General features: G+C 47.5%; 11 protein-coding genes across 11 annotated transcripts; 6 read left to right on the top strand and 5 right to left on the bottom strand.

The window, feature by feature from the left end:
- Positions 1-23: 23 nt before the first annotated feature.
- N7516_005931 (putative DNA mismatch repair protein (Mlh3)) lies at positions 24-2992 on the bottom strand (the record flags this gene model as incomplete). The annotated part of the gene is made up of 2 exons (XM_057218651.1): positions 24-2678; positions 2726-2992. The coding sequence occupies 2 exons, from the start codon at positions 2990-2992 to the stop codon at positions 24-26; spliced, it is 2922 nt and encodes a 973-aa protein (XP_057072742.1).
- Positions 2993-3367: 375 nt separating this feature from the next.
- On the top strand, positions 3368-4722 carry N7516_005930 (uncharacterized protein; the record flags this gene model as incomplete). The annotated part of the gene is made up of 2 exons (XM_057218650.1): positions 3368-3401; positions 3464-4722. The coding sequence occupies 2 exons, from the start codon at positions 3368-3370 to the stop codon at positions 4720-4722; spliced, it is 1293 nt and encodes a 430-aa protein (XP_057072741.1).
- A 1356-nt stretch (positions 4723-6078) lies between these two features.
- Positions 6079-6742, bottom strand: N7516_005929 (uncharacterized protein; the record flags this gene model as incomplete). Its single annotated transcript, XM_057218649.1, has 3 exons — positions 6079-6142; positions 6197-6463; positions 6552-6742. 3 exons carry the CDS (start codon positions 6740-6742, stop codon positions 6079-6081), a joined length of 522 nt encoding a protein of 173 aa, XP_057072740.1.
- Positions 6743-9646: 2904 nt separating this feature from the next.
- Positions 9647-10150, top strand: N7516_005928 (uncharacterized protein; the record flags this gene model as incomplete). The annotated part of the gene is made up of 3 exons (XM_057218648.1): positions 9647-9679; positions 9716-9840; positions 9961-10150. 3 exons carry the CDS (start codon positions 9647-9649, stop codon positions 10148-10150), a joined length of 348 nt encoding a protein of 115 aa, XP_057072739.1.
- Positions 10151-10341: 191 nt separating this feature from the next.
- On the top strand, positions 10342-11711 carry N7516_005927 (putative bZIP transcription factor (MetR); the record flags this gene model as incomplete). Its single annotated transcript, XM_057218647.1, has 2 exons — positions 10342-10627; positions 11122-11711. 2 exons carry the CDS (start codon positions 10342-10344, stop codon positions 11709-11711), a joined length of 876 nt encoding a protein of 291 aa, XP_057072738.1.
- Positions 11712-12284: 573 nt separating this feature from the next.
- Positions 12285-13462, top strand: N7516_005926 (uncharacterized protein; the record flags this gene model as incomplete). The annotated part of the gene is made up of 2 exons (XM_057218646.1): positions 12285-12407; positions 12491-13462. Coding segments are annotated over 2 exons (1095 nt in total), but the record flags the coding sequence as incomplete, so codon positions are not given.
- A 215-nt stretch (positions 13463-13677) lies between these two features.
- N7516_005925 (uncharacterized protein) lies at positions 13678-14403 on the bottom strand (the record flags this gene model as incomplete). The annotated part of the gene is made up of 1 exon (XM_057218645.1): positions 13678-14403. One exon carries the CDS (start codon positions 14401-14403, stop codon positions 13678-13680), a length of 726 nt encoding a protein of 241 aa, XP_057072736.1.
- Positions 14404-15367: 964 nt separating this feature from the next.
- Positions 15368-17314, top strand: N7516_005924 (MFS transporter; the record flags this gene model as incomplete). The annotated part of the gene is made up of 3 exons (XM_057218644.1): positions 15368-15783; positions 15860-16978; positions 17035-17314. The coding sequence occupies 3 exons, from the start codon at positions 15368-15370 to the stop codon at positions 17312-17314; spliced, it is 1815 nt and encodes a 604-aa protein (XP_057072735.1).
- A 1428-nt stretch (positions 17315-18742) lies between these two features.
- Positions 18743-20188, bottom strand: N7516_005923 (uncharacterized protein; the record flags this gene model as incomplete). The annotated part of the gene is made up of 2 exons (XM_057218643.1): positions 18743-20008; positions 20069-20188. 2 exons carry the CDS (start codon positions 20186-20188, stop codon positions 18743-18745), a joined length of 1386 nt encoding a protein of 461 aa, XP_057072734.1.
- Positions 20189-20990: 802 nt separating this feature from the next.
- Positions 20991-22439, top strand: N7516_005922 (CENP-N/CHL4 family protein; the record flags this gene model as incomplete). Its single annotated transcript, XM_057218642.1, has 1 exon — positions 20991-22439. The coding sequence occupies one exon, from the start codon at positions 20991-20993 to the stop codon at positions 22437-22439; it is 1449 nt and encodes a 482-aa protein (XP_057072733.1).
- Positions 22440-22976: 537 nt separating this feature from the next.
- N7516_005921 (uncharacterized protein) lies at positions 22977-24158 on the bottom strand (the record flags this gene model as incomplete). Its single annotated transcript, XM_057218641.1, has 6 exons — positions 22977-23088; positions 23154-23392; positions 23462-23520; positions 23583-23752; positions 23811-24037; positions 24099-24158. 6 exons carry the CDS (start codon positions 24156-24158, stop codon positions 22977-22979), a joined length of 867 nt encoding a protein of 288 aa, XP_057072732.1.
- Positions 24159-24495: the final 337 nt, after the last annotated feature.

Here is a 24495-nt window from a genome sequence, read left to right as displayed (position 1 = left end):
TTCCAAGCTTGGAACTAAACCAACTATGTTACATAACGTGTTTTGAACGCCTCCACGAAATTCAAACTCATGTCGTCGCTATCATCATAGGCGGATGCTCTGATATCCAAGTCTAGCGGCAATGAAGCAGCTGTCTCAGGTAGGGATCGTAAATCAAGTATAGGGACCATTGAAGGGCGGCCATGGGCGCATTGAAACGGGAAAGCACAACGGGCCAGCCTGGAGACCAAGGCCTGACACTCTTCGATGTTCAACAGGTCATTGAACATGATAGCAGTTCGACAGGCGCGGGAATTAAGAAGGTCCACAATGCCTTGAGGGCATCCATTCATCTGTTGAACCCATGAGCGCGAGGCGGATGATGCCGAGGTTCCTTTGTGTACCGCATCATCGTCGTCTGATAGTTCGAAATCCTGATCCGCGTCTTCAGTTTCAAATGTTTTCTTCGACTGGAACGGCTTTCTGCCATCTTCCTCATTTGACCAGATCTCGCACCTCATCAAATCAATTAGCACATGATGCTCGAGTCGACAGCGTTCGGCTATTAAGACAGGAAGAGTATGCACGGTGATCAAAACAGTAGAGTTGGTCTTGCCATGTGTGACATACTCAATACCCCAGTCTGAAAAGAGACCCGCATATTTTCGAAAGAGATCACCCTCTGTCGACGAAACTTCAAATGCCAAAGAACCGACTTGGACAGTCCGCACTCGAACACTCGACTCCGAATTCTCACCAAGTCTAGCAGATAGGAACATTTCCCTGAACAACAGTTCAATTCGACATCGCTCATCGGCAGCGTGCTGATCGATTAAGAGTAGAACATCGTTCGATGTTCCCTCCGAATTGAGAATGACGGGGCGTTTACGGACTTTAGCCAATATGAACTTTTTGTCTACCTGCGCTATCACTTCGGCAGTCTCGAGCGCACGACGTTGAAGCTTTCCTCGATATTTGGCAACCTGCGCTGTATAAAGCGATCCAATACCCTTGAAGCAATCGTGCGAAGAAGAAGTTATAGTCTGGTGACAAGCAGACTCTGCGCCTAGATTTGGTATTGGAATTTCTGTCCGGCTGAAGGAAGGATTGTCCCATTCTCCCAACAGGTTTTCTATCCAGAAAGTTTGAGCTGGATGCTTGGACGAGGAATCGGCACAATCGGTGGGGGAACGCTGGGTTGCTAATGACTTCCGGGAGTTCATCGTTTGGCCTGTTCGAGGATTGATCATATAGGCCAACTTGGTGTGTGGATCGATCCAGGTGATCATCTTGTCTGATGGTGAGTCTCCAGCTAGATCCTCTGTTCTGGTCCTGCCCTCATCAGAGACAATGTTAAGTGGGGGCTTCGGAAGTATTGTGTGCCCCTGGCCATCATTTCGATTATCTGGACTATGCTTAGGGAGGATCGGCAAGGAACTCTCGCCCTCCATTATATCAGGAGCCGCATGAGAACGCCGGGGCGGTCGATGGGTCGGGGAATGTCCTTTGAGATCTTTAGCGGTTTTCACCCTGGACCAGTTGGCGAAGCTTTGACCAGAGTTTAGAGACTGGGCTCTTGGGAATGAGGGAATTTTCAAACGACCGCTAAACGCCTCTTCGGTACTTGAAAGCGACCGACTTTGTTGTAGGGGCCCACGAGAACTGCTAGCTGTTTTGGAAACTCTGGAATGGAGACTCTGATTTTGGTCTGATAGCTTGGTCTGCTGTTTGCCGTTACGAGGACGGAGATTGTGTTGCTTCAAAAATTCATAGACCATGGACCCAAGCACATCAACTATACGTTGAACCGATTTGGCCGATTCTGGGAGATGATCAGATCCATCATCATCTAACCGTATAACAGTGCTTGTATCAATGCGGATGTAAAACATTGGCCACTTATTGACGGGCTTTGCCCAGCTTCGAGTGCTTGCGTTACTCGGGGCATCAAGTTGTTTCACCGAAGATGTAGGATGTGGAATGGAGCTTCTGCTAGATTTGTCTCCAACATTACGGAAATCCGATAAAGCAAATAGTCGATTCACTTCGTCGTACAGAACATTCGAGCTGTTGCGCGATAGCACGGGTTCTTTCCCCAAAGAGATGAACTGAACTTTCCGTGTTGGGCTGGGTTGGAGAGATATTGCTCCCCGAATTGTAAGGTCAGAAACTGATGCTGAAATTTCGTGCCAATCGTCGAAGTTTTGGAGGGTGATCAGCCCAGATTGTGTGAGAATTAACCCTATACGTTTGAGATCAAACTCCCCCTGGGCATGAGCGAGGCGCGCCTCAGACGCGAAGGCAGTTCCAAGACGGATGGATGTCCGTTTGTTTCTTTCCATATCAAGCAATACTAATTTTGAGAATTGAGGATTGGCCAAAAGGAGAGACACCAAGGAGTTCCTTAGATGATCCCACTCTCGTTCTAGCTCGTCCGGCCGCTGAAGAGTGAGGGCTCTACTTTTGACGCGAACCGGCATGTTCCCAAAAAGATCATTGACAGTCACAGACGTTCCATGACCGGCAGAGCGAAGCACCTGGTGTGGCGGTGCAGGGGTTAGCCGAGCAACAGGCGTCGAATGATGAAGGATGATTGAGTTTGTGCATTCATGACGAATGTGACGAGATGTCACAGTAAGCAGAGACAACGAGGCCAGGGAAGCCAGGAATAAGCCCCGATGCCCATACAAGCCACTCAGCTTGAATTTGGATGTATCTATTTCATATGTTAGCCAGCATACATTACAACCTCAAAGTTGGGAGACATGCGGTGAGCCTTGCCCAGCCCTCCTGCAACCTCGAACTCGATCGGAGGAATTCCATCGCCATCATCTTCAACTATACAGCCACCACGTTTGAAATCGACAGTGACGAAGACGGTATGTGCATTGGCATCCAAAGAATTTTTGACTAGCTCCAAAATGACACCAGTCAAATGCACAATGGATGTAGATGATTTGATCTTTGCAATCACATCAGAAGGTAGCGCTCGTATAATTGACTGAGGAGGCATTGACGCAGTTGGTGGTGTCCACCTGGAGCATTGCGCCACTTGGTGCGAGAAGAAAGACCCCAAAATTGATTTTGGACGCACAACTGTGCTTCAATCATAATCATCTGTCATTTTTGCCGTCAGAGCCCTTTTAAGATGTACCCAGTCAATCATTCACAGAAGCATAAAACGCCCAGAATACTGAGAATATGTCAAGTAGAAGTTGAAAGAGGCAATATTGAAGGCAGGCACATGACGTGTACGGATAAACAGTCTCCCCGCCCGCTGCCCCATCTGCCTCGGCGCGGCTCAATCTCCAAGGCACTACTCCCTTGCCTACCTTTGACTTTTCGCAAGCCAGAGTGGGTGGTAACTAGGCTACCTCATCAAGCTAGAATGGCTACTGCTGATGGTCCTGCTAGGGTGCATGGTAAGTACACATTGTGCCCGTTGGTCACCCTGAACCGATGCTAAGGGATTCATACAAAACAGACCGGAATGCACGTCGCCGTCCATTTTCGAACTGGGTGAAACGCCTGGCGAACCTGAAGAGTTCTTCTGACTCCACGACAAATCGATGGTCCAACAAGCGCTACACGAGCAATAAGGGAAAGAAGAGCGATCAAGAAAACAATCCATACCCGCTCTCTGGAACCATCAACCGTGACACAGGGACTCAGACACCGACTGATTCATACACGGATGATCATTATGCAGAATCTCGCTCCAGAAGCGACCCATCTTTGGGTTCGGGCTATGAGAACCCGGCTCCCCTGACGAGCGCGAAATCCGCTGCGCCAACCATTTCAACCAACGGCGACGCCGCATTCTCCGAAACAGCTTATTCCAAGGCAGGCACATTAACGACTGGCACTGAAGGATTTAGCACACATGGAGGAGGCGAAGGTAGCACCTTCTCGTCGCCTGCACCTTCGATTCGATCGATGACCACTACCCTGACCACTGTGCACTCGGCAGCACCCTCCACCCAACTGTACAACGCGCAAAACACCAACAATGGACACCACCATGGCAGCTCGACACAGAGCTCCTCAAACCAACAAATTCAATTCTCCCACCAATTTCCTTCAACCTCACCTGCCACCGCGGTCCCCTCGCACCTGGTGCCCCAGAACCATGCAATGACGTACAGTGCCGCAACCGCAAACAATGCCTTGACGGATAACGCTTCTCTTCTCACTTTGGCGAGCTCGTCTAAGCGTCGTCGTCGTAACTCCCTGGACACCAACGCATCTGTACGCGGATTGGCTCCATCTTCTGTCTTCGGCGGTAGTCGGGAGAGCCTGCCGCTGAGTGTTCTGAGTGGGAACACGACTGAAGCATCCAATACCTCTGTGTTTAATGCATCGGGGGTGCTGAGCCGACCAAGTATTGTTGGCCTTGCTAGTGCCGAACGCATCAGTGTCTACTCGGCCTCCGGAGCAGTCCCGCTAGCCAGCACCACTGCGGAGCGGGGCGGCTTGTACACCACCAAGCAAACCGTCAGCGGCGACACAGCCAGTACTCGCAGCGGTGTTCAATCGCACAGTCGAAATGACAGTACGGCCGCTAGCATCGCCGGGGGTATCAGCAGCCCATTGGCCATGGCTGGTCGCATGAGTCGAAGAAGTTCTGGTTGGGGAGAAATTACCGGCGAGGAAGGCAATGACGGAAAGCCAGTCGAGAAAAACGAGGACGAAGCGGCGACTAAAGATGCAACCGCCTTGCCCGTTGAGCAGCTCAAGACATGATTCCACCTCACACGTACCGGCACACCTTTACCAATCACGAACGGGGAGGTGTGTTTGAATGAAGTTATGCCTGGGGAATCCGGAAGATTGAGCGAAGCAACAGCGATTCTTTACTACATAATGACTTGATGCATGGAAACCTTTCAATGACCTGGATATTTTTAATTGTTTGGCGGCGTTTTATAGGCTGGCACTTTGATACCCTATGCGGTATGGACAAATTCGTTTCTATTCAATCCATATTGCATGCAACTTCGGATCTTTCGTGTATTCATTAGATCTTTCCTAGATTCGGCTCCGGTTGATTACCTTTTACGTGTACATCCATGGATCCTCGTCGTAATTATCCATCAACCCCTAGCTGTCAAGACCAATTGGCTCACGAACACCATTTCACCGGCACCGAATGACCATGGGCATATCGTACTGATACACGAACCAAACATTTTGGTGCTTTCATTCGTGTTTGGGATCCACTAGTTGGACCTATATCGTCCCGAAAGATAGATAAGTCGACAGTATCTTTCATCTTTGCCCTGCAACCAGCAATCCGGATTGAAGTCATCGGCATCATCCCGGTTTGTCACAAAGAGGTTGATCCCGGGCTTGGTGCATGCAGGGAGAGAATCCACCCTCTGGAACGCTCAAAGATCATGGCAATACCGGGGTTGACGCGCAGAGCTTCACGAGTGACTGTAATTAGGTAGCCTTTTAGGACAGGTCATGCAAGCTGGGCATGGTATTGTCGACCTGACAGATCCACTGCCATGGTAAGCGAGTCTATTCACAATAAATTGTTCAGTTTGGGAAGCCCCTCAACTACTAAACCGATCGATTGGATATTTTTAGACTCGGTTATGGGACTCAGTTATGGTACATAAGCTCCACTGGCTATGACAATCATTGACTTTTTTTTAACCTCACCCCATGGTATTTTATATTTTCGTGATGGTCAGTCTAGTTTGGTAAATTCCGAATATTACATCCATGTTGACAATGCTTAAATCACCAGGAGTCCCATTTGCTCGATAGTAATCATCTGTGGCATTCCTACATCCGAGGGAGTTGAATATTTAAGCTTACGGGTATACCTCGGGCTGATTTTCTGCGCAGCATTGACAAACGCCGAGATTGTCGTCTAGCCGGGGTACACCTCCCTCGAGAGCCAGGCTCCTACGATGCAGGATGAGTATCGCCGCAAATGGTCTTTTTCTTTATAGTAGAGATACCACTAAAACACGCCAAATATATTCTTATCGCCCCCAAAGGGCAAATAATACAAGCGAAAAAGAAATAAAGCAAGACAAACAAAGCATCAAACGAAAAAGGTCCGTCAAACATCGAAGAAACCATTATTCAAGGACTAAGGGCTTTGTTCAGCAATATCTCGAAGATGGCTTCCTCCATAATTGCTGTGAATCTGCAGTACATTAGTACACAACATTATCAATCGAAAAAGGAACCAAATAGTCACCCCTGACACTTGATATTAGGCCTCATGGCATTTTCCAGTGTTTTCAATCTCTCGCGCGTCAATCGTGGAAAGTTCTCATGGTCCCTTATCCTGTTCCACGCCTGGACAGGCGTAATGTACCCATTCAAATCAAGCCTGTCCGCCATCTCAAAGAGCCTTTGAAAGACTTCCGCCGAAACCTGCCATCGCGAATCACTGTCGAGGGTTGGGGGTGCAAGTTGTAGCAGTGTGCCTTGCATTGACACAGCATGGCCCGTGGGATGTGCGCTTGAGATATGCGACAGACATGACCGTTCAAGTCCACAAATTCGTGAGCACAATGTCAGGAATATGGGTGGAGGATGTGGATACTTACGACAAGACAAAGTCGACTCCTGTTTGGAACCATTCCTCCTCGGAAAGCTCGTCCAGGTCTTTGTCTATGTCATCTTCGGGAGTTTCAGTCACGTTGGTTTGCCTGTTCTTGTCGCTATTGTTTCCCAATTGACCTGTAACAAACCTAAAGGACGAGGGGTTTGATATAGATGGTGGCCCTTTTTGACCCATCCTTGATGAGGGATGAATTGTGCTTCTCATGCTTGCAACATGCCTATGCGGGTTGCTGCAGTGGGAATTATATTACAGTTTGGAATCTTGACGCAAATAATCATTGCCCTCAAACACGGTTACTTTGGCCAGGTAGGACTTCGGGTTTGACAGCTCCTGTGGAAGGCTGCCTGCTGCGCAATAATCTCCCGGGGGTCCTGATGAACCTTTCGGAGCTCATCTGGTTCAAGGTTCCCACGAGAGGATTATATTACCGGGGAATGTCTCCTTTCAACAATTTAATAAACTCGTCATTTCTCTCGTTGCGCTTCCTGGGGGAATACGATGTCAGTAAGAGGTAAAGCAGAACTGGGACACCTATTACCTATTTGATTTGTCTCACTTGGCTCACACGGTTTGGCAGAAGTTGCTTTCAGGCCCTTTGTCTCATGATACAACCCTTTAGTACGACGATTTAATAGCATGCATGCACAGTTTGTAGAGTCATGTGTGAGGGCTGTTTGTAGTCATTGGGCCAGCTGAGCAATGTCTCGTCGACTTCCATGCAGTTGATTCATATCTGGTAAATCATACAAATGAGCATAAAGACTTCACAGAGTGTCGCAGTGTGACGTCTCGAATGGTACATAAGGAAATACCAAAACCCCCAAAATCCCGGCCAAAGCAACCGGCATTCTTACCTTAACCCCGGAAGTGGAACTCATATATATCATATTTCCACCTGTTAATTCTTGGCTGGACTGCAATATGCAACATGGCTAAACCTAAACCACCAGTTCTCTCTGACATTGAACCCCTCTCGTTGTACAGAGTCAGCTGGAACTAACTGCCGGCCTTCGGGACCATAGGGTAGCTATATCTGCGATAGCAGCCAACGCTGCATGAGCATTTTGTATCATCGCTTCGATTATATCAACAGCTTGGATATTTGGCCTATCAGTGCAAACTTAGGTTGCACTATCTAGACTTATTTGGCCAGATGTCCGTATACAACCATCACATATTGTCTAACCCGGCTTTTGTTCCGCCAGTCAAACTACCTTGCACATTTATATCGGCAACATAAAAGGGTAACGCCGTTCAGGATTCGTGGAACACTCGGTGAGTTTATTAGAGGGCTCATATCTATAAGCAAGCTCACTTCGACCGGTAACTTGCTGAATCCCATAATCTATATATGTACTTTATTTTTACAGTTTGCCTAGCTGGGTGCTGGGTTTCATCTTCATACTCATGATACAGTCTTCGTTATAACTACTCGCTAGATATATATACCATTCAAAATCAAAGTACACTACTCAATATTCACAAATTGAATTTATGTACTGACTAGCTTCAATTAATCACATCACTCTGGCAGGCTGCTTTCCCAGCAAGGTTATGTAGTTTATCACTGACGAACGTTCTATTGAATTCAACATGCATCTTAGGTTCTGTCAAGTTCAGTGTAGGCTTCCTCAGGATACTAATCGAAGACGTAGTAGTATACAGACTCAGACTTGCGCCTATCTTCAATGACAGGAACTAAGCCATCCAGGTTGATTGGTATGCTATGTCAGAGCCGTAGTCTAGGTATAAATTCGAACACTAACTGGGGAATTCAAGTTCGGTGAGATATATATTGACCTTACAAAGTCTGTTAATTTAAAGTGACATTATTGTTTTGAAATGGGATATGCCGAGCTGCCTCTCGATATTTTGGGCGCAATATTTGTGGTAGTCGCACCGAGTGAGATCCTGGAGGTGTGGACCGACTTTCTACCTGATCTTTCCTTGGGTAATTGTTCAAATGGCATCATGATCTGACTCAAATTTGAACTAAACTGGAGACTATTCCAATAATACACCTTTTCGAAGCCGAATTGGTTCTTAGTCAGAAAGTAGATATCTGTTTGCTCTAGCATGTTTCCTGTGGAAGTCAGTCTTTTAATCGAGACTCTTTCATTCCTGAGAATTGATTCTGACGAAATAGCCAACATGCTTTAAGGTGGACAGCGGTGCCGATATTGAGGTCGAGATCATGACGGAACTGTTTGGGACCAGACGTCGCGGATATGTGGATATTAAGAATGTCCAACAAGCAACTGATGTGCCTTGAATCGGGGTTGAGCAGCTTGGCTAGCCTTAAAGAGTATAAGTTAGGATAATTCGAATGTTAGCCCAAAGGATAGAGGAAAATGGCATGTTGCGGGAACTCGACAGCATCACGTTGTGGGATCTACATGTATGAAGTGTCTCCACACTAAGAAAATGATTCCACCCGCTAATATGTGTGCACATTGTATGCACATTGTATCCACCATTGAAACAAGAGTATTCATTATTGTATCGAGTTTGTGGTTCCTACTTAAGTCAAGAGAGTGAGTTAGCACCCCAAATTCTGCCAGCTAAATATCCACCAATAAAAGGCTAATGGGCAATAGGCGGTATGAGTAGCAGAAAATGTGTTAACATAAGTAACGCTAACTGCGTCAAGTCAGTTCGAATTGAATTTTAGAACCCTTGTAAGAGTCTGTGCTGGAGGATCAGCAAGGGCCTCATATATATGTATATCCCGTCTTAGGATGCTTGTATGACAAGGGTTCGAATAATCCCCTAATAGCTACTATACTAAGTAGAGTACAGTAAGATAAGACGAGTAAATTGAGGTATGTTGATGAATAATTCGGTGCGACTTCGGATAAACTAGGAATAACTTCAACTGAACACGAGCGGCGTTCCTCCAGTGCCTTCGATGCTGACCAAGCTGGTGAGGGTCTGCCAATCAACGGTTGCAGACCCCGGTTTCGGGGCCCGCTGTTTTAGGGTCCGGATTTTGTATGAGAGCCGCGTTTGTCGCTAGGTTTATTGGAAGTACTACTGCCTAGGAAATTGGATTGAGGAGTAATGTATTATACGTGATTCATGCAGTACTCATCTCATATCATACAGAGTACAGTATGTACCTTATATAGAAATACTGATACAACATAGTTAATTAACCGGATCATCGTGGGATTTCTAATCCAAAATGGGGAACGTGGAACCGAAGATTTAACCTCGGTGGACTCCGATTCTCGGCCTTCGATCGGATTTCTATCACGATTGTATAACCATTTGTATATACAACATAGAGCGTGGGAAGGAATAAAAAGGTAGAGTAAATTGGAAAAGATAAAGAACAATATTTAACAGTTATATAAGTATATAATTATTTCCAACGGAAACCAGATCCCCAGTGTACGGATCGGGAGGCAAATGAGGCAAATTGGGGGGATTAATCATCATCCACCCCTCCGGCCCCGGGCTTCCCCCACTGAACATTCAAAGAAAAAACCCACTTGTGGCCCCAACTTCTCTCTTCTCTCCGGCTTCGATCCATTTTACAACATCTTCAAAATCGCGATTCACACAAATCAAATTATCTAGCCACCTTACAACAGGTGCTTCAACATCCATCGCACTCGCGACGAATCCGCCCCACGCCGCATTCGGCATCTGAGTCACGTCTCTACCGTCTGCGCAACGCGCATTTCCACAAAGTCCATCGGCATCGAGAAAACCGGTTCCCGTCTTCGACCTCAACTGATCGTACCGGAAAATACGGGAAAGCCTTCATCATGGCCAACTACAATGGGCGTCGCATGCCCAACTTCTCGCAATACCTCGATGACTTGAACGCGATTCCCTCGCCGTATGACCAGGCTCAGCAGCAGCAACAGCAACAGCAGACCACCTTCAACGATGAGGACCTGGCTCTATTCACCAATACCGAGTTCTTCGAGTTCGACAAATTCACCGACTTTGGCGGTCTGCCTCCATTCTCGCCAGAAGACGAGAAGCACGAGGCCGTCTCAGATCAATCCGCGCACAATGCGGATCTGAAGTTCTTGGATTTCCTGAATAGTAAGTGTGGCTGATTTCGGTTCCTGTCTTTCGCGTCGCTGGTTGGGTAGTCGTGAGTCTGAGCTGCGCGGTTGTCCCCTGGTCACACCATACCCCGCGGACTTGTTCACAATTGTGTCCTTGAGACCAATGTCTACACCTTGCATATTGTTTCATTGGTTGCTTTACGAATTCGTCATTCATGCCTATTGCACGAGCGATGTCTTGGCTCGTATTTTTGGCGCTTCGTGCGCTTCCTACCCTCAATATCATCCCATGTCCTTGCACAGCTTTGACCTTCTTGGCTGGAAGATTTCAGCCCTGCAAGTCATCCTTCCCGTGGCCCTAGCAGGGTTTTCTTCCACTCAAATTCGACTTTGGTCGTTGGCGTGAATGATCCCCGTTATTACGCCATACCACGTGATCGACACCCCTGCTCAGACTTACTCTTCGGGAAACCGAAACCCACGATGTGGATATTGTTGGAAATTGAATCAATGCTAATGGGTTTACAGCTGAGGGTCTCAATGGCGTGTCCGATTACCAGCCCGACCTGACCGGCTCCAATGTTCAGGTGCCCATGCACAATGCCCACTATTCGGGGCTTCCCTCAGTTCCCAGTGGGCCTGTGGCTGTAAACCAGGCACCCATTCAGCCTGCGCCGATCAACACCGCCCCGAAGGTCGCCCTGGCCCCATCTGTTTCTATGTCGCCTTCTACTCCGATTACCGGCACCAAGCGCAAGAACTCGTCAAATTCCACCCAGGAGAACGCCGAGGAGGCTGGTCGCCATATGGCTGAGGAGGACAAGCGCCGTCGTAACACCGCTGCCAGTGCTCGCTTCCGTGTGAAGAAGAAGCAGCGTGAGGCTGCCCTCGAGCAGACAGTCAAGGAGACCACCGATAAGAACGATATCCTTGAGGCTCGCGTGTCTCAGCTCGAGCTTGAGAACCACTGGCTCCGTGGTCTGATCATGGAGAAGAACGGTGCCGACGAGCAGTCTGAGCAAGACATCTCCGATATGTTCAAGAAGTTCTTGGCCTCACAGAAGGCTGATGGCTCAAGTATTTCCGACCTGAAGCGCGGGGTGGGCACTACTGTATGACGCATTTCCCAATGCTAAAAGAAGAAAGAAGAAGAAAAAAAGTCGTCAAAAAACAAAAAAAAAGAAACCCCAGTCTTGTTTGATTGCCCTGCTACTCTGCTCTGCTGCTTCAGGTGGTGACTGTCCCGGGCTTTTCCCTGTTAGCTCCACCTCACTATCTTTGTTTTCTTGTTCATAGTGTTCTTTTTTTTTCCAGCGATGTTATTTTCTTATTTTCTAGCAGCTAGAGCTACTTCAGATTTTATCATCTGCAGGTTGAGGGGGTGGTGGGTGGATGAGTGATGTCTCTTCACGGCAGTTTCAAGGATTTAGATGCAAGTATTCATATGTTTCAGCCTGGTTTTACGCCTGTCCAACTCTACTAGAATATTGTATTAAAACCCAGCGCCAGATAACCCACCGCTTCAAGCTATATTTAACATTTATGTTGCACAAACTATTATGCATATGCATATGTGCCTAAGCTTGGCATTGGCAACCGGATAATCTACCCGGCAGGCTCCACCCAACTTTGTAGAATTCGACGAAGAGAATGGATCACCGTCTCCTCCCATCCCCAGAGACTATTAACACATGCTAAACTTCCTCAAACGCGCCCTGCGCAAACCACACACAAACCTGTACGGTCTAGACCATGCCGTCCTCAACATACAGCTCCCACTGCAGAGTATGTGGATGAACATGGGATACTGGGAGGTCAGTTAACCCAAGTAAAGACCGTTTAAACAACAGTCTCGCCAAGTTTACCATTTTTGAACCCACACTGACCCACTTCATAGTACACAAATGACTTCCCGGAAGCATGCCAAGCGCTCCTAGATCAGGTTCTGACGGCTGCAGTATCAACAGAGAAGGCATCCACCGTGAGAATCTTAGATGTCGGGTGTGGGTGTGGTGATCAGTCATTATACCTGACGAAGGTTTTAAATTGTTCGTCATCTACATCCCAGTCCGGTTCTGGGTCTCAAACTGGGACAGCAACCCCTGCTTCTGTCTCCAGTATTCCGTCTAGTATTCAACCATCAAAGTCAGGCCTGCGGTATCGCCATAGCAAGACAAACCTGCAATCTTCCTCTTTGCCATGTCTGGATTCCTACATCGGGATCACCCTGGAACCAGCACAGGCCGCGCTCGGCTCAAGCCGAATTCACAATATGCAGCGAGAGAGTGAGGACTTTATCCAGGCAGATATCTTTTGTGCAGACGCTGCAGTGCCCAGCTCTTGGACTGGAGAGTTGAAGAAATCAATCACAGCTCTTGAAGAATCCTCAAACAAACAAAATGAAAACAAAAACAAAAGCGAAAACGAAGACACCTCTACTTGGCTCCTGGCCCTGGACACGATATATCACTTCCGGCCCTCGCGCCTTCCTCTCTTGACCTATGCGCAGCACACCCTCAACGCCTCCTTCATGGCCTTCGACTTGATCCTATCTAATGATATAACCTGGTATGAAAAGATCCTCCTCCGATTGGTGTGCTGGGGAATGAACTCGCCATTCGAAAATTTCATTTCCGAGAAGGAATACGTGGAGCTACTTGTTACAGCTGGGTACAATCCTGCTTTTATTCAGATCCGCGATGTCTCACAGCACGTTTTTGGCGGGTTGGCGGGGTTCATTAAGCGCAGAGCGGAGGAGGCGAAGCCTTTTGGGATTAAATTAGGGAAATTCCGTGCGGTGAGGTTTGTTTTTGGATGGTGGGCTAAGGGGAGGGTTGTTAGGGGGTGTTGTTGTTGTTGCGAGGAAAGAGTGAGCGTTTCGATGGTCCTGTGGGCTGTCTCGTGTATCAGTATATATTAGATTAGCTGGGAGGGAATAATCAGGTCTCAACTCAAAAGGTGACCTACTTAGCCATGTCGTTTTCGTACGCCAATTCCGAATTCTCGTGATAATCAATGTTTCGCATTTGAGGCGCTCGAGGATGGAAAAAAAAGCTCCCATAGTAGAATATCGCTGGCACCCATTCATAAGGATATCCCCACTCTCCCAGTATCAAAAAGATCTTCATTATCACGAGACGCCAAACACTCCCGTAGTTCATACTGGCCCTGTAATAATGCATCTCGAATAGCATGCTGGTGCTTTCTGAATTGGATAGTGCCCGTCTGCATTCCTGCCGACACATCAAAGTGGAACTGGCGGTGTTCATATTTCATTTGTTCGGCGAATGTCCGCTGTTTTAGGGCGGGTACATAGGCGTAAAGATAGGAGATTTGGCAGGCCAAGTGAATCAACAACATAGCATCATCATCACCAGGAGAGTCCAGCCAGCTCTCAATCAGTGCATCAAGGAAACCTAGTAGGGGTGGGAATGACACATTCTCGTGTGAGTCTGTTGTCAACGGCGCATCGTCAGGTGAGTCGGCATTCAGAGGAAACTTCCACTCTTGAGCTGGAAGAAGAACAGTTGTTGTCTTGCTGCTTGGAAAAACGAGCCGCTTTTGTGGGAGTTCTACTTTTGCATTCCCGATTACATGTGGCCCTTGCGTGTCAAGAACCCATCCAGCCTTGACAAGTAATTCTGCTGCCTTGTCAAGGTCCATGACAAGGAGGTAGAGATCGAACTTCCATGTAGGAACACCATAATGGTGAAGAGTATCTTCGAACCAGATTACGTAGGGGGTTTGGTGGTCAGATAACACTTGACAAGGTTTATATCTTGTCACGGTGTCCGACTTGTGATGGGGCATGGTGGATGGGAAGTTCACAACGGTGACCTGCAGGGATTGGTCCAAGTGCGGAGGTTGTTCGGAGTAGTTGTCCTAGTTGTCTGATGTTGTAGATTTATGACAAAAAGCAAAAAGCGATGTCGTCAGGTCTCCAAAGGAAAGATTGATACGATACAAATAAACCCGACCCACGTGACTTGATGAGGCATCAGTTGAGGTGCTAACTACAGTTGTGCAGCATAGATGCCTAATCTCCACTGTAGCATTGAAGTGTCTAGTTATATGGTACGATGTATCTATGTACATCAAGTGTTAATATCATATCCGCTTGGTCATGATATATATTGTACTGATATAGTCCTTAAATATAGTCCTTAAATATAGTCCTATAGTCCTATAGTCCTATAGTCCTATAGTCCTATAGTCCTATAGTCCTTAATATAGTAACTTGGAAATGACAAGCGGTTGTGGCTTGATTCATAATGACGTAGTGAGGCGGTGGCTAGATGAACTCCGGAGCTGTCTGCTTCAATTAATTTCCGAGCTCCTGAAGAGAGAGGATTGAGGATTTACATAGTTGCCTACAACATAATATAATAATCAACTTGATTCAAGTGTTTTAAATTACTAATTGCTTGGGAAGTTGCTCATGCTAGTTAGTTAACTAACATCCGTTCTACCCGATAAGTTCGGCAGTTTGGCCTAAGCTGAAGCCGCTAAGTGCTACGTGGTGGGTCTAGACGATCATAGTTGCATTCGGCGCTCCTTTTTTTTTTGGTCAAGTTTTTATAAACAAATTTCCCGCTCTTGGATGGCCAAAAAAGCTTTTTTTTCCTCTTACAACATACATAATCCAGGCACCCGGTACCTTTCCGATCTTTCTGACAGACCCAACGGGGAAAAAAAGTGACTGCAGCCAAGAAGATCTGCAAGATCGGCCCCCGACTTTAACCTCCGAATCGATAAAGCGGTCACCATTGGCAATATGGCCGATCCTCTGCCTGAGGCCGAAGGGTCACATCTATCGAGCGAAAAGCCACGAACTTCAGCTGACATAGAGAGACAAACCACGTCAGCCTCTATTGGATCATCGACTGGCTCGAGTATCTCCTCGGCATATGACCCACAAGTGCATCGGCTGCAATCTCGGAACACAGAGCTGGACTTGGAACGTCACCGGACTGGAGCATCGAGAGCATTGAGTAGGACCGAGACGCAGCGCGCCCAACATGCGCTCACTGTCGGCGAGAGTCTTCGGTCACGACCGTCACGGGTACCACTGCCAGCTTTTGGTGGGGGCAAACCCTACCCTCCACCTCTCCCTGCGCGAGAGGATTACGTTGTGGAGTTCGATGGGCCTGATGACCCGTTATACCCGCTGAACTGGCCCTTGAAGAGGAAGTAAGTCGTTTCACCGTTGAGTTCCATATCGTACTGCGTATTCGATTATGCTCCTGTGCTAACATTTTTACTTCAGAACCTACATTAGTGCCATCCTTGCCTTCACCAGTATTTGCTCCACCTTCGATTCTGCTGTTTTCAGTGCTTCGTCCAATAATGTATCGAAATACTTCGGCGTCGGCCTCGAAGTCGCCGTTCTCTCCAGCTCTCTATACATCGTCGGCTACGCCTCAGGTCCCCTAATATGGGCTCCCCTATCCGAACTCCAGGGCCGTCGTATCCCCATCATCATCGCCATGTTCGGATTTGGCGTCTTCAACATCGCAGTAGCAGTCGCAAAAGACTTGCAGACACTCATGATTTGCCGGTTCTTCTGTGGTATCTTCGGCAGTTGCCCCTTGGCAGTTGTGGCTGCTGTTTTCTCTGATATCTGGGATAACCGCACCCGTGGTGTTGCCATTGCTATGTTCTCCTCGACGGTGTTCCTAGGTCCTCTCCTAGCACCTTTCATCGGAGGTTTCATTAACATGTCCTATCTTGGCTGGCGCTGGACCGCTTACATTCCCGCTTTCATGGGTTTCGCCGCTTTCCTGTTGAACGTTTTCTTCCTGAAGGAATCATACCCGCCTGTTGTCCTTGTGGGTAAGGCCTCAGAGCTGCGTCGCCGGACTAAGAACTGGGGAATCCATGCGAAGCAAGAGGAAATCGAGGTCGATCTTCGAGAACTGATCGTAAACAACTTTTCTCGCCCGCTTCGACTGCTGTTTAACGAACCTTTGATCCTAGCCGTCACCATCTACCTGAGTTTTATCTATGGGCTGCTTTACTGCTTCTTGACCGCCTATACCCTGGTCTTCCAGGGTGTTTACGGTATGAACGCCGGAGTTGGAGGTCTCCCACTCTTCGGCATGGTGGTCGGCCTATTCATCGCGGCAACTTACATCATCATCGCCAGCAAGGCCTACAACAAGAAACTCGACATGAATGGTGGTGTTCCCATCCCCGAGTGGCGTCTCCCGCCGGTGATAGTCGGTGGCGCTCTCTTCGCTGCTGGGCTCTTCTGGTTCGGATGGACTGGTTTCAATGGTACCATCCACTGGATCGTGCCCACCCTGAGTGGCCTATTTACTGGATTTGGCCTTCTGATCATCTTCATCCAATTGTTCAACTATCTGATTGACACATATCTTATGTTGTATGTCATACTCTCCGTTCCCACAACTCATGGTCTTATTCTAACATATTATACAGCGCCGCATCGGCTATCGCAGCAAACACATTCTGTCGCTCGATGGTGGCAGCTAGTTTCCCGCTTTTCTCACGCCAGATGTTCCAAGGAATGGGTATCCAGTACGCTTCTACGCTTCTCGGGTGCGTGGCAGCCGTCCTTGTTCCGATTCCCATTGGATTTTACTTCTTCGGTAAGAGGCTGAGGATGAAGAGCAAGTTCGCACCCTTTTATGAAGCTGTCCAGGAAGGACACGCGGCTGAGAATGCTGACGAACAGGCGGAGGAGGTTGTGCACCGGTAATGAACCTACAATTGCTTTGCTCTTGTAGATACATAATCGTATTCCCATTAGGGAAATGTAATTAATAAAAGTCAATATTTTAGCGTTCTTGTTTTGCATTTCTCAATGAAACAATCTTGATTCCAACATCTTCCCATTCTGAGTATGGCAGGAAAACTGCTCTGTCTATAGGTCTTTTCTCAACCTGTGTACATATGAGGGACGCGTACCTTGGAATCGATTTGGCTTAATTTATGTATGCCCTTTGTTATCCATTTTCATGGCAGATTGTTATGCAAAATGACATTTTAGTCGGGATCAAACAACGTTGGCATAGCTCCCATCGAAGGCAGCTGCTAATGATATTATATACAATGGCACTTAAGTAATGATTAGGTTTGCGTTCGACATATCTTATGTACTATTACTTCTTTTTCCCGTGTTTTCTCGTTCCGAACAAAAAGGCGCTAGGTTTTTCGCATTCATTCATTTGCACAGATTCGAAGAACTGCCTTTCTGGCTGGATCTGCCCGGGAAGGGGAGTTGGACCGGGAACATCACGAAACTCCACGTGGAGCGTGCTGCCATAAAAAGCGGACTTCATTATGTTCTTGATAAGCGTGGTAATGTCTTTAATGGTATGACTTTGGGTGTAACGTTGGACTTTGGAGGGGTTTTATAAGTGCCGACAAAAGTAGAACACAAACACGGTGACAAATGGTGTTGTCAGACCCCGTAAGTAGATCTCTATAAGTCTCCGAGCTTGGGTGACTGATCGTCGACCCAGGAATGTTTCAAAGAAGGAAGGTTGAATAATCAAATAAACTTCAACAGGCCCGTTATGTTTTGATCGAAACTCTACTAGGAGCGCGCACAATATAATACGTCATAACAACACGTATCAGGCTCCTAGGGGCAAGAAGAACCAACTCTCTTGTTCCTGGAATACTCCAATAAGCTCTCAGATAAATGACATCGACCTCTGAAAAGTCAAAATAGCCCTCAAAAGCAAGACTCAGCCCAAGACAGTTTCATGAGTCGGTTCCGTTTGATGGAGCGTCTAAGTGGATTACGATGATTCTTGGTAAAATATCGTAGGCCAAAAGGAATGTAAGCCGCAACGGCACCAGAAGATGGTATCATACATGATCATACCTTTTTATATAACCCTGAAATTACAGGTGTTCCAAATATCATCGCTTATTTGTCTCAACGCAGTGGCTGTGCAAGTTGGATGTGGCGTGAGGACGTGAACAAAAAGGGGAACCAAGTAAATGGCCCACAGACTCCGGACTATGGCACTTTAGTATATCATAGTAGAAGTCGTATGTTCATGATGCGTTTGTACAAATTATATATGCTGCGTATTATACTTCCAGGGATATATTGACATTTATAAATGGCCGAAATGAATATGCAGACGAGTCTCGTTATGTTCGTGACAGGTCGTTATGAAGAGGACTCTTTCATCCACGGCACCTCGACATCAAGGGCCTTGGCCACCTTTGTTGCGGAAGAGAGACAGCCCTCGAGTAGAACCATCCCGTCCCAGCACCAACCACCGACGAGCCAGACATTTCCATCTCCATTCCGCCAAAGCTGGCTCTTATCATTTCCAGACGTCTTCTGGCTGAAAATCTGGTTGACGATTTGTCTGCTGGTGGATGATCGCAAAACACGAGTGAATGTGGCAGTGTACAAGACCTTCTCGGGGTCAATCGGAGCGATGGGGTAAGTCGTAATGAGAGCGGATGACGGGTGTTCATGAATGGTCTCAGTCGCCGTAGCGTCCGAGCACATATGGAGGGGGTGAGGTGCTGATTCGCCGGGGTTCAAGGACACTTGCGCCCAGAGGGATTTGCTAGAATCCTGAATGCGAGAAAAGTCACGGTGCACAACGGATTGAACTGTCGTTGTGGGGACGGCCTCCATCGCGCTTCGGAGGGGCTGGAAAATAGCGCCAACTACGTCGGGAGTCACGGCAAGAACCACATGGTCAAATAACCGTGAGCTACTCTGGCCATCACGGGTATCTATCCAGCTCACTTGAACTTTTGTGCCGATATTCTCGACCGCTGTGACCTTCATGCCAAGTTTATACTTCAAGTCTTCGGACAGTTTTTTCTCGACATGCTGAACTCCACCAAGAACTGTGTAGTGCTTCTTACGGAATGTCCGTCTCCCGTAACCGACTAGATCAAGAGCGGGGAAATCCATCAACGCGTTGTGTGAGCAAGTTGCAACGCTCGCGAAGACCGGCAGGAAGTAGTTTTTCAGGTAGTAGCTGGGCAACATAATCCTCTCCACATATTGTCGCAGAGATTCCTCCGCGCCAGACGACTCCAGTGTTTTGGGTGGTACAAAGAAGCAGCAGGCCTTGAACCAATAATAGCATATTGCCAGATAGCACACTTCGATCAGCCACCCGGTCCATGATAAGCCGTCCGGACGGAGGGGAGGTAATTGGTGGTTATTGGAGGAATGCATGTAGTATGGGGAGGCTTGGTTTGTGGTATTCTCCGGCAGTGTGGACAGGGAATAAATAAAGCGTAGCGAGCCATATGGGATACCGAAATAATCGTACATGCGCTTGAGACTTTCATAGTATCCGTCGGCGAATGTGCGCATGGGAAGATCGAGGCGGTCGGGTTTTGCGCCTGGGGCATCCTGGTTGGTGAGGTTGTATGACGCGGAGTCGAGCGAAAGTTTGTCTTGCTGTGTGTTTTTGTTGGAGATTAGCTTTAGACTCGCGCATGCGGGATATTTTCTTTTTACCTTTTCGAATACTTCGACGTCGAATCTCCCCCGAGGATCGTTTCTGAGCATGTATGCGACCACTAACCCAGCCATGCCTGTGCCAATGACGGCAACATTTTTGCGTTCTTTCACCTCCATGGTCAAGGAGGGGAAGGTTGATTTACAGTTTCAGGAGAGGAAGAGCGTATATGGACATTTCCCCTATTGAGAGAGAAGGTGAAGGTATGAGAAATTCACTTAAATCAAAAGTTGACCATTGGAGATGTTTCAACATTTCAACCTTGGGCTTTACGGCAAAGTTAATCGTTGACCCACATTTTCGTGAGCTGGGGCCATGCCTCGGTTCAGCTTCTTGTGCATTATTAATCCATTTTATATATATACCATTTTGTATACGGAGTATATCAGCATATTATATGACAATCTCAAATAGCTAAATACCCTATGGATGGTATTATTGGGAGGAAAAGAGAGTAAAGAACACGAATGGCGGAATAAATTAGCGCCAAGCCTTGATATGACGAGCATAAGATTAGTATGCGGGAAATAGTGGCTAGTAGTTATAGCAGCCTATGTTGTACTTAAGTACTTAAGCTGTAGTGGGTTCTCTTGTCTTCTTTGTTGACTTTGAGAGTCTTCATGAAGCTTTTTAGGGAAACACATTCGTTTGGAGTTCAACTAGTTAACTAACTACATAGTTAATGGATGGATGGATCCATGGATGGATCAACGCCTAGATGACATAATCGGGTTGATCTCAATCCTTATCAACTTATCATCACGTGTGTACTTGTTGACGCGTGATTTCGATTATGGACTCGAGAAGAACTCGGACAAGGGGACAGATCAAGATATGGATCTAGAGCCATGCGCCTGCTATTGATATAAGACCACCTTGAACACCCCCAAGTATTGTGTCAATACCTTGTGAACTACGGCCATGGCGCGTCCTAAAGGAGTTCGCGCCCCGACAACAGCGAGTCTTCCAAATAACCTCCGCATTCCCTCATCGACTCCGTCCCTCACAAAATCCCTTGGAAAATTATCCAGACAAGCACTGCTGGACCTGGCCTTTACGTGGCTTGACGATCGCAACGTTGCCACTTTCCGACCATACCTACAGGCCGACGAAGAAGATAGTCCCGACAATGACGAAGCCCTCCCATACCCCGCAGGGGAGACAATCGAAGAAGTCCGCCAGGTATATGAAGACCTGCAGGACCGAAAGGGAGCAAAGCGCGAAGTTCTCGAACGAATCTTAGAAGGCGATTGGCGGCATGGAATCACACTGCGCCAGCTAGCCATGGCAGACCTCAGCTACATGGACGACCACCCCGCCAGCCTTCGATGGACCGCACTCAAGCTGAATCGTATTGATACCAAGCGCAAGAAATCCCAAGAACTGACACCCGCTGACTGGTCCGGTTCTGTACCGCGCATGCAAGCGGCAACATTTGTGCAAGGCCTCCAACGAGAAATCTCCCCATTGGTCAAGGCCCACTACCACCTCGCCCACTCGGCAACACTGCCGCTGACATTCCTACGTATATTCGTCGTCGACTCGCCATATCAATCCCCTAGACAGGCAGCCGAGATCTTCACTGACTCGTCTCGAGTCATCTACATCGCTTTCCCGGATAGTTGCCCTTACGTCTACACTTCCATAGCAGCATCCACCGGATCAAAAGCTGCTCCTTCGCCAGGCTCAGTGGCTACTGATACCAAAACTCTTCAGCGTCTGGTGCGCGATTCCATTCCCAAAGCTTTGTCTCGCCCACAGGAACGATTTTCTCTGCAGGCGACATCCCTGGCAGCAAAAAGTCTTCCTACACTCCTCGCCCTCCGAGGACCTGGCCGATCAACGGCATCAAATGGCGCCTTCAGCATCTTTGCAGACGCAGCCATTGAAGGAAGTCCGTTGGACCCCCGACCTTCCAATACAGTCTCACCTGAAGACCATATCCAAACGAGTCATTCCGGCCCAGCAGAAGGAAAGGAAAACACAAATGGCTCTGCGACAAAACGAAGATCCAGCGGTATTGATACAGGCCCCGTATCTCCAGATTCTAAGAAACGCCGCCTAGCCATCCACTCTCGATTTGGGACATTGGGGTCATCACTCGCCCCGGCACCGCTGGACCGTCTCGATATCCGACTTCTCGATACACCGGGTTCCAGTGAGGAGCAGGATGACGATGTCGATGATTCTACGTCTACGTTACCTGTCGTGTCACTCACTTTCTCCGGCTCCGACGTCATCGGCGGGATTCGCAAACTTGCTGAGCTAGGCATCGTTGACCCTGAGCGTATGCCGTCCTGGATGACTGGCGAGGAAGGTGTTAGTGTTGCGACTGTTCGACTCGGTCAACGGCTTCAAAAGGATATATAGAAGAGTATGTGCTCGGTGTTCTTGGATTTTGGGGAGTTGAGAATCTTGATGCTTTTATTTTGTTTCGGCCGTTGGGGCTTGGTGTGATACCCGGATTTGAGATCAATGGATCATTTTGTTGCTTTTCTGTCATTTTTGGCTTGAGTAGAAGTGAATTTGTAAGGTGTCCCAATCGAGTGTAGTAACAATTACCTAGGTAACTATACGTAAATTACACTCGACATTGAAGCTTGAGGAAAAAAAAAAGAGGTTAATTCATTTGGGTGTATCCAGCATAAAAATACTCTATCCCACACTAGCACTAGCACTGAACACCAGTATTTCTCCGATAAGAGAACACCACAACAAGAGACAATCCGCAACAGAACAGTTCGTCGATCTTGCATACATAGAGATGTATATGAAGGCTGGTCGAATATTTCAGCCCGAGAAGCACATTGTTAGCAGGAGTTCCTCTAAGAACCCGGAGGTCAAGAACATCATAGACTAGAAGTATAAATGCATACTAATCCACCCATGACCCATGGCATTTAGCGACTAGTTGTCGCCCACGTTCGGATATTTCAGTTTACTACGACGTTCCTCGGTTCCAACGGCCTTTCCGGTGGGGCGGGGAGTTTCGTGTTCATCGCCCTTCCAGGGGACTTTGCTATAATATGCCGACAGCTGTTATATTTCATCTTCTTAGGGCTCAGGCAAGTTGTCACCACTTACCAGTAGAGACAACGGACAACATCGTTGGACGCCTGCATAGCGGCCCTCCATTTCTCAAAGCAGGCCTGATGAAAATTACTGCCGCAGTCCTTACACCAAGTAGTTTTCTGGTTGGGCTTGAAGTCGCTGAAACAGATTGGGCATTCGCCCTCGACTGGTTTCCTGTCTCTGGTGGAAGCAAGGGAAGTCGTATCCAGTTTTCGCTTCGAGGATAGCGTAGCAAGCATCTTGCGTAGCTCCTGATTAAGCAAGTGGGTTAGGGATAGTGTAGACAGAATGATGCTTGGTTGGGGTTTGCAAGGACTCACAGATGGCAAAAATGACTTCTGGTACCTCAATTCCACAGGGACATCCATCGCGGATAGGACTTGACAGTATGTTAGCAAAGAATAGATTAGATATGTATCTGCTGAGTTGGTTGAGACTTACCAAAGCATATGTGCTTGCACTGCACCTTTCGGAATTTGACGTCCGGACAGTCACAGGTAGGCACTTCGTCAATGATGGTTCTGTAGATGTTGCCAGTCGACCCAACAACTTCAAATGATATTTTGGGAACATCCTTGGTTCCGCAGATACCGTGTCTAATCATATACATGCTAAAAGCAGCATTCATTAGCCAATCAAAGTATGCCATATTCGTCAACATTTACTTACGTTTCACTTTTAGTGCGTTGGTCTCTTTTTAAGAACCCATCGGGAGGTGAGTTTAGCCATGGAAGCGCGCGTTTCTCAGACATGAGTACTTGGAAGGTACTAGGTGGAGGGCGGTTTGCAAATTGGATAGGGTTCTTGGCTATAGGCTTGATACTAGGACCAGTAGGGTCGACAGTGGGCTCGACTTTGGTGTCGAAAATCTCAGGGAATGATGACAGCAGGAGAGCCTAGGAGAAGAGGAAGGTTTTAGATCCTTTGCATTGGCAGGAATTTCCAGACATGGGGTACTTCTGTGTGGGTATGAAAGATAGAATATCCAGGAAAGTGAATCATGGACAGAGCATGCATTGCAACATGCCTGTATTGCGATAAGCAAAATCTAGAGGGCTGTTTCAGACACGTGAAGTATCATATGACTTTGCATGAAGTCTTACGAAGACATGAATGGTGTTTGTTCCGGCTTTCGCTTTATTGTAAAAGAACGTTTATCGCAGTGGTCTGTACAGAAAGACACAGGAAAGACACGAGTTTATAGAGGGTGGCAAATCCATATCATGTATGTACGTAGATATGTGTATGTACCCAGCCCTAAAGATCTCTGGGATGCTCCTTCCCCATTAGGTAGTAGATGCTCTATTTCCCAGGAAAGTACGATGCTAATCAAGTACGCTACATATGCACCTAG

Source organism: Penicillium verrucosum (assembly GCF_028828655.1).
Source record: "Penicillium verrucosum strain IBT 35672 chromosome Unknown utg000002l_segment0_segment0, whole genome shotgun sequence".
NCBI lineage: Eukaryota > Fungi > Ascomycota > Eurotiomycetes > Eurotiales > Aspergillaceae > Penicillium > Penicillium verrucosum.
Note: the sequence above shows the minus strand (reverse complement) of the source record. Positions and strands in the feature narration are given on the sequence as shown.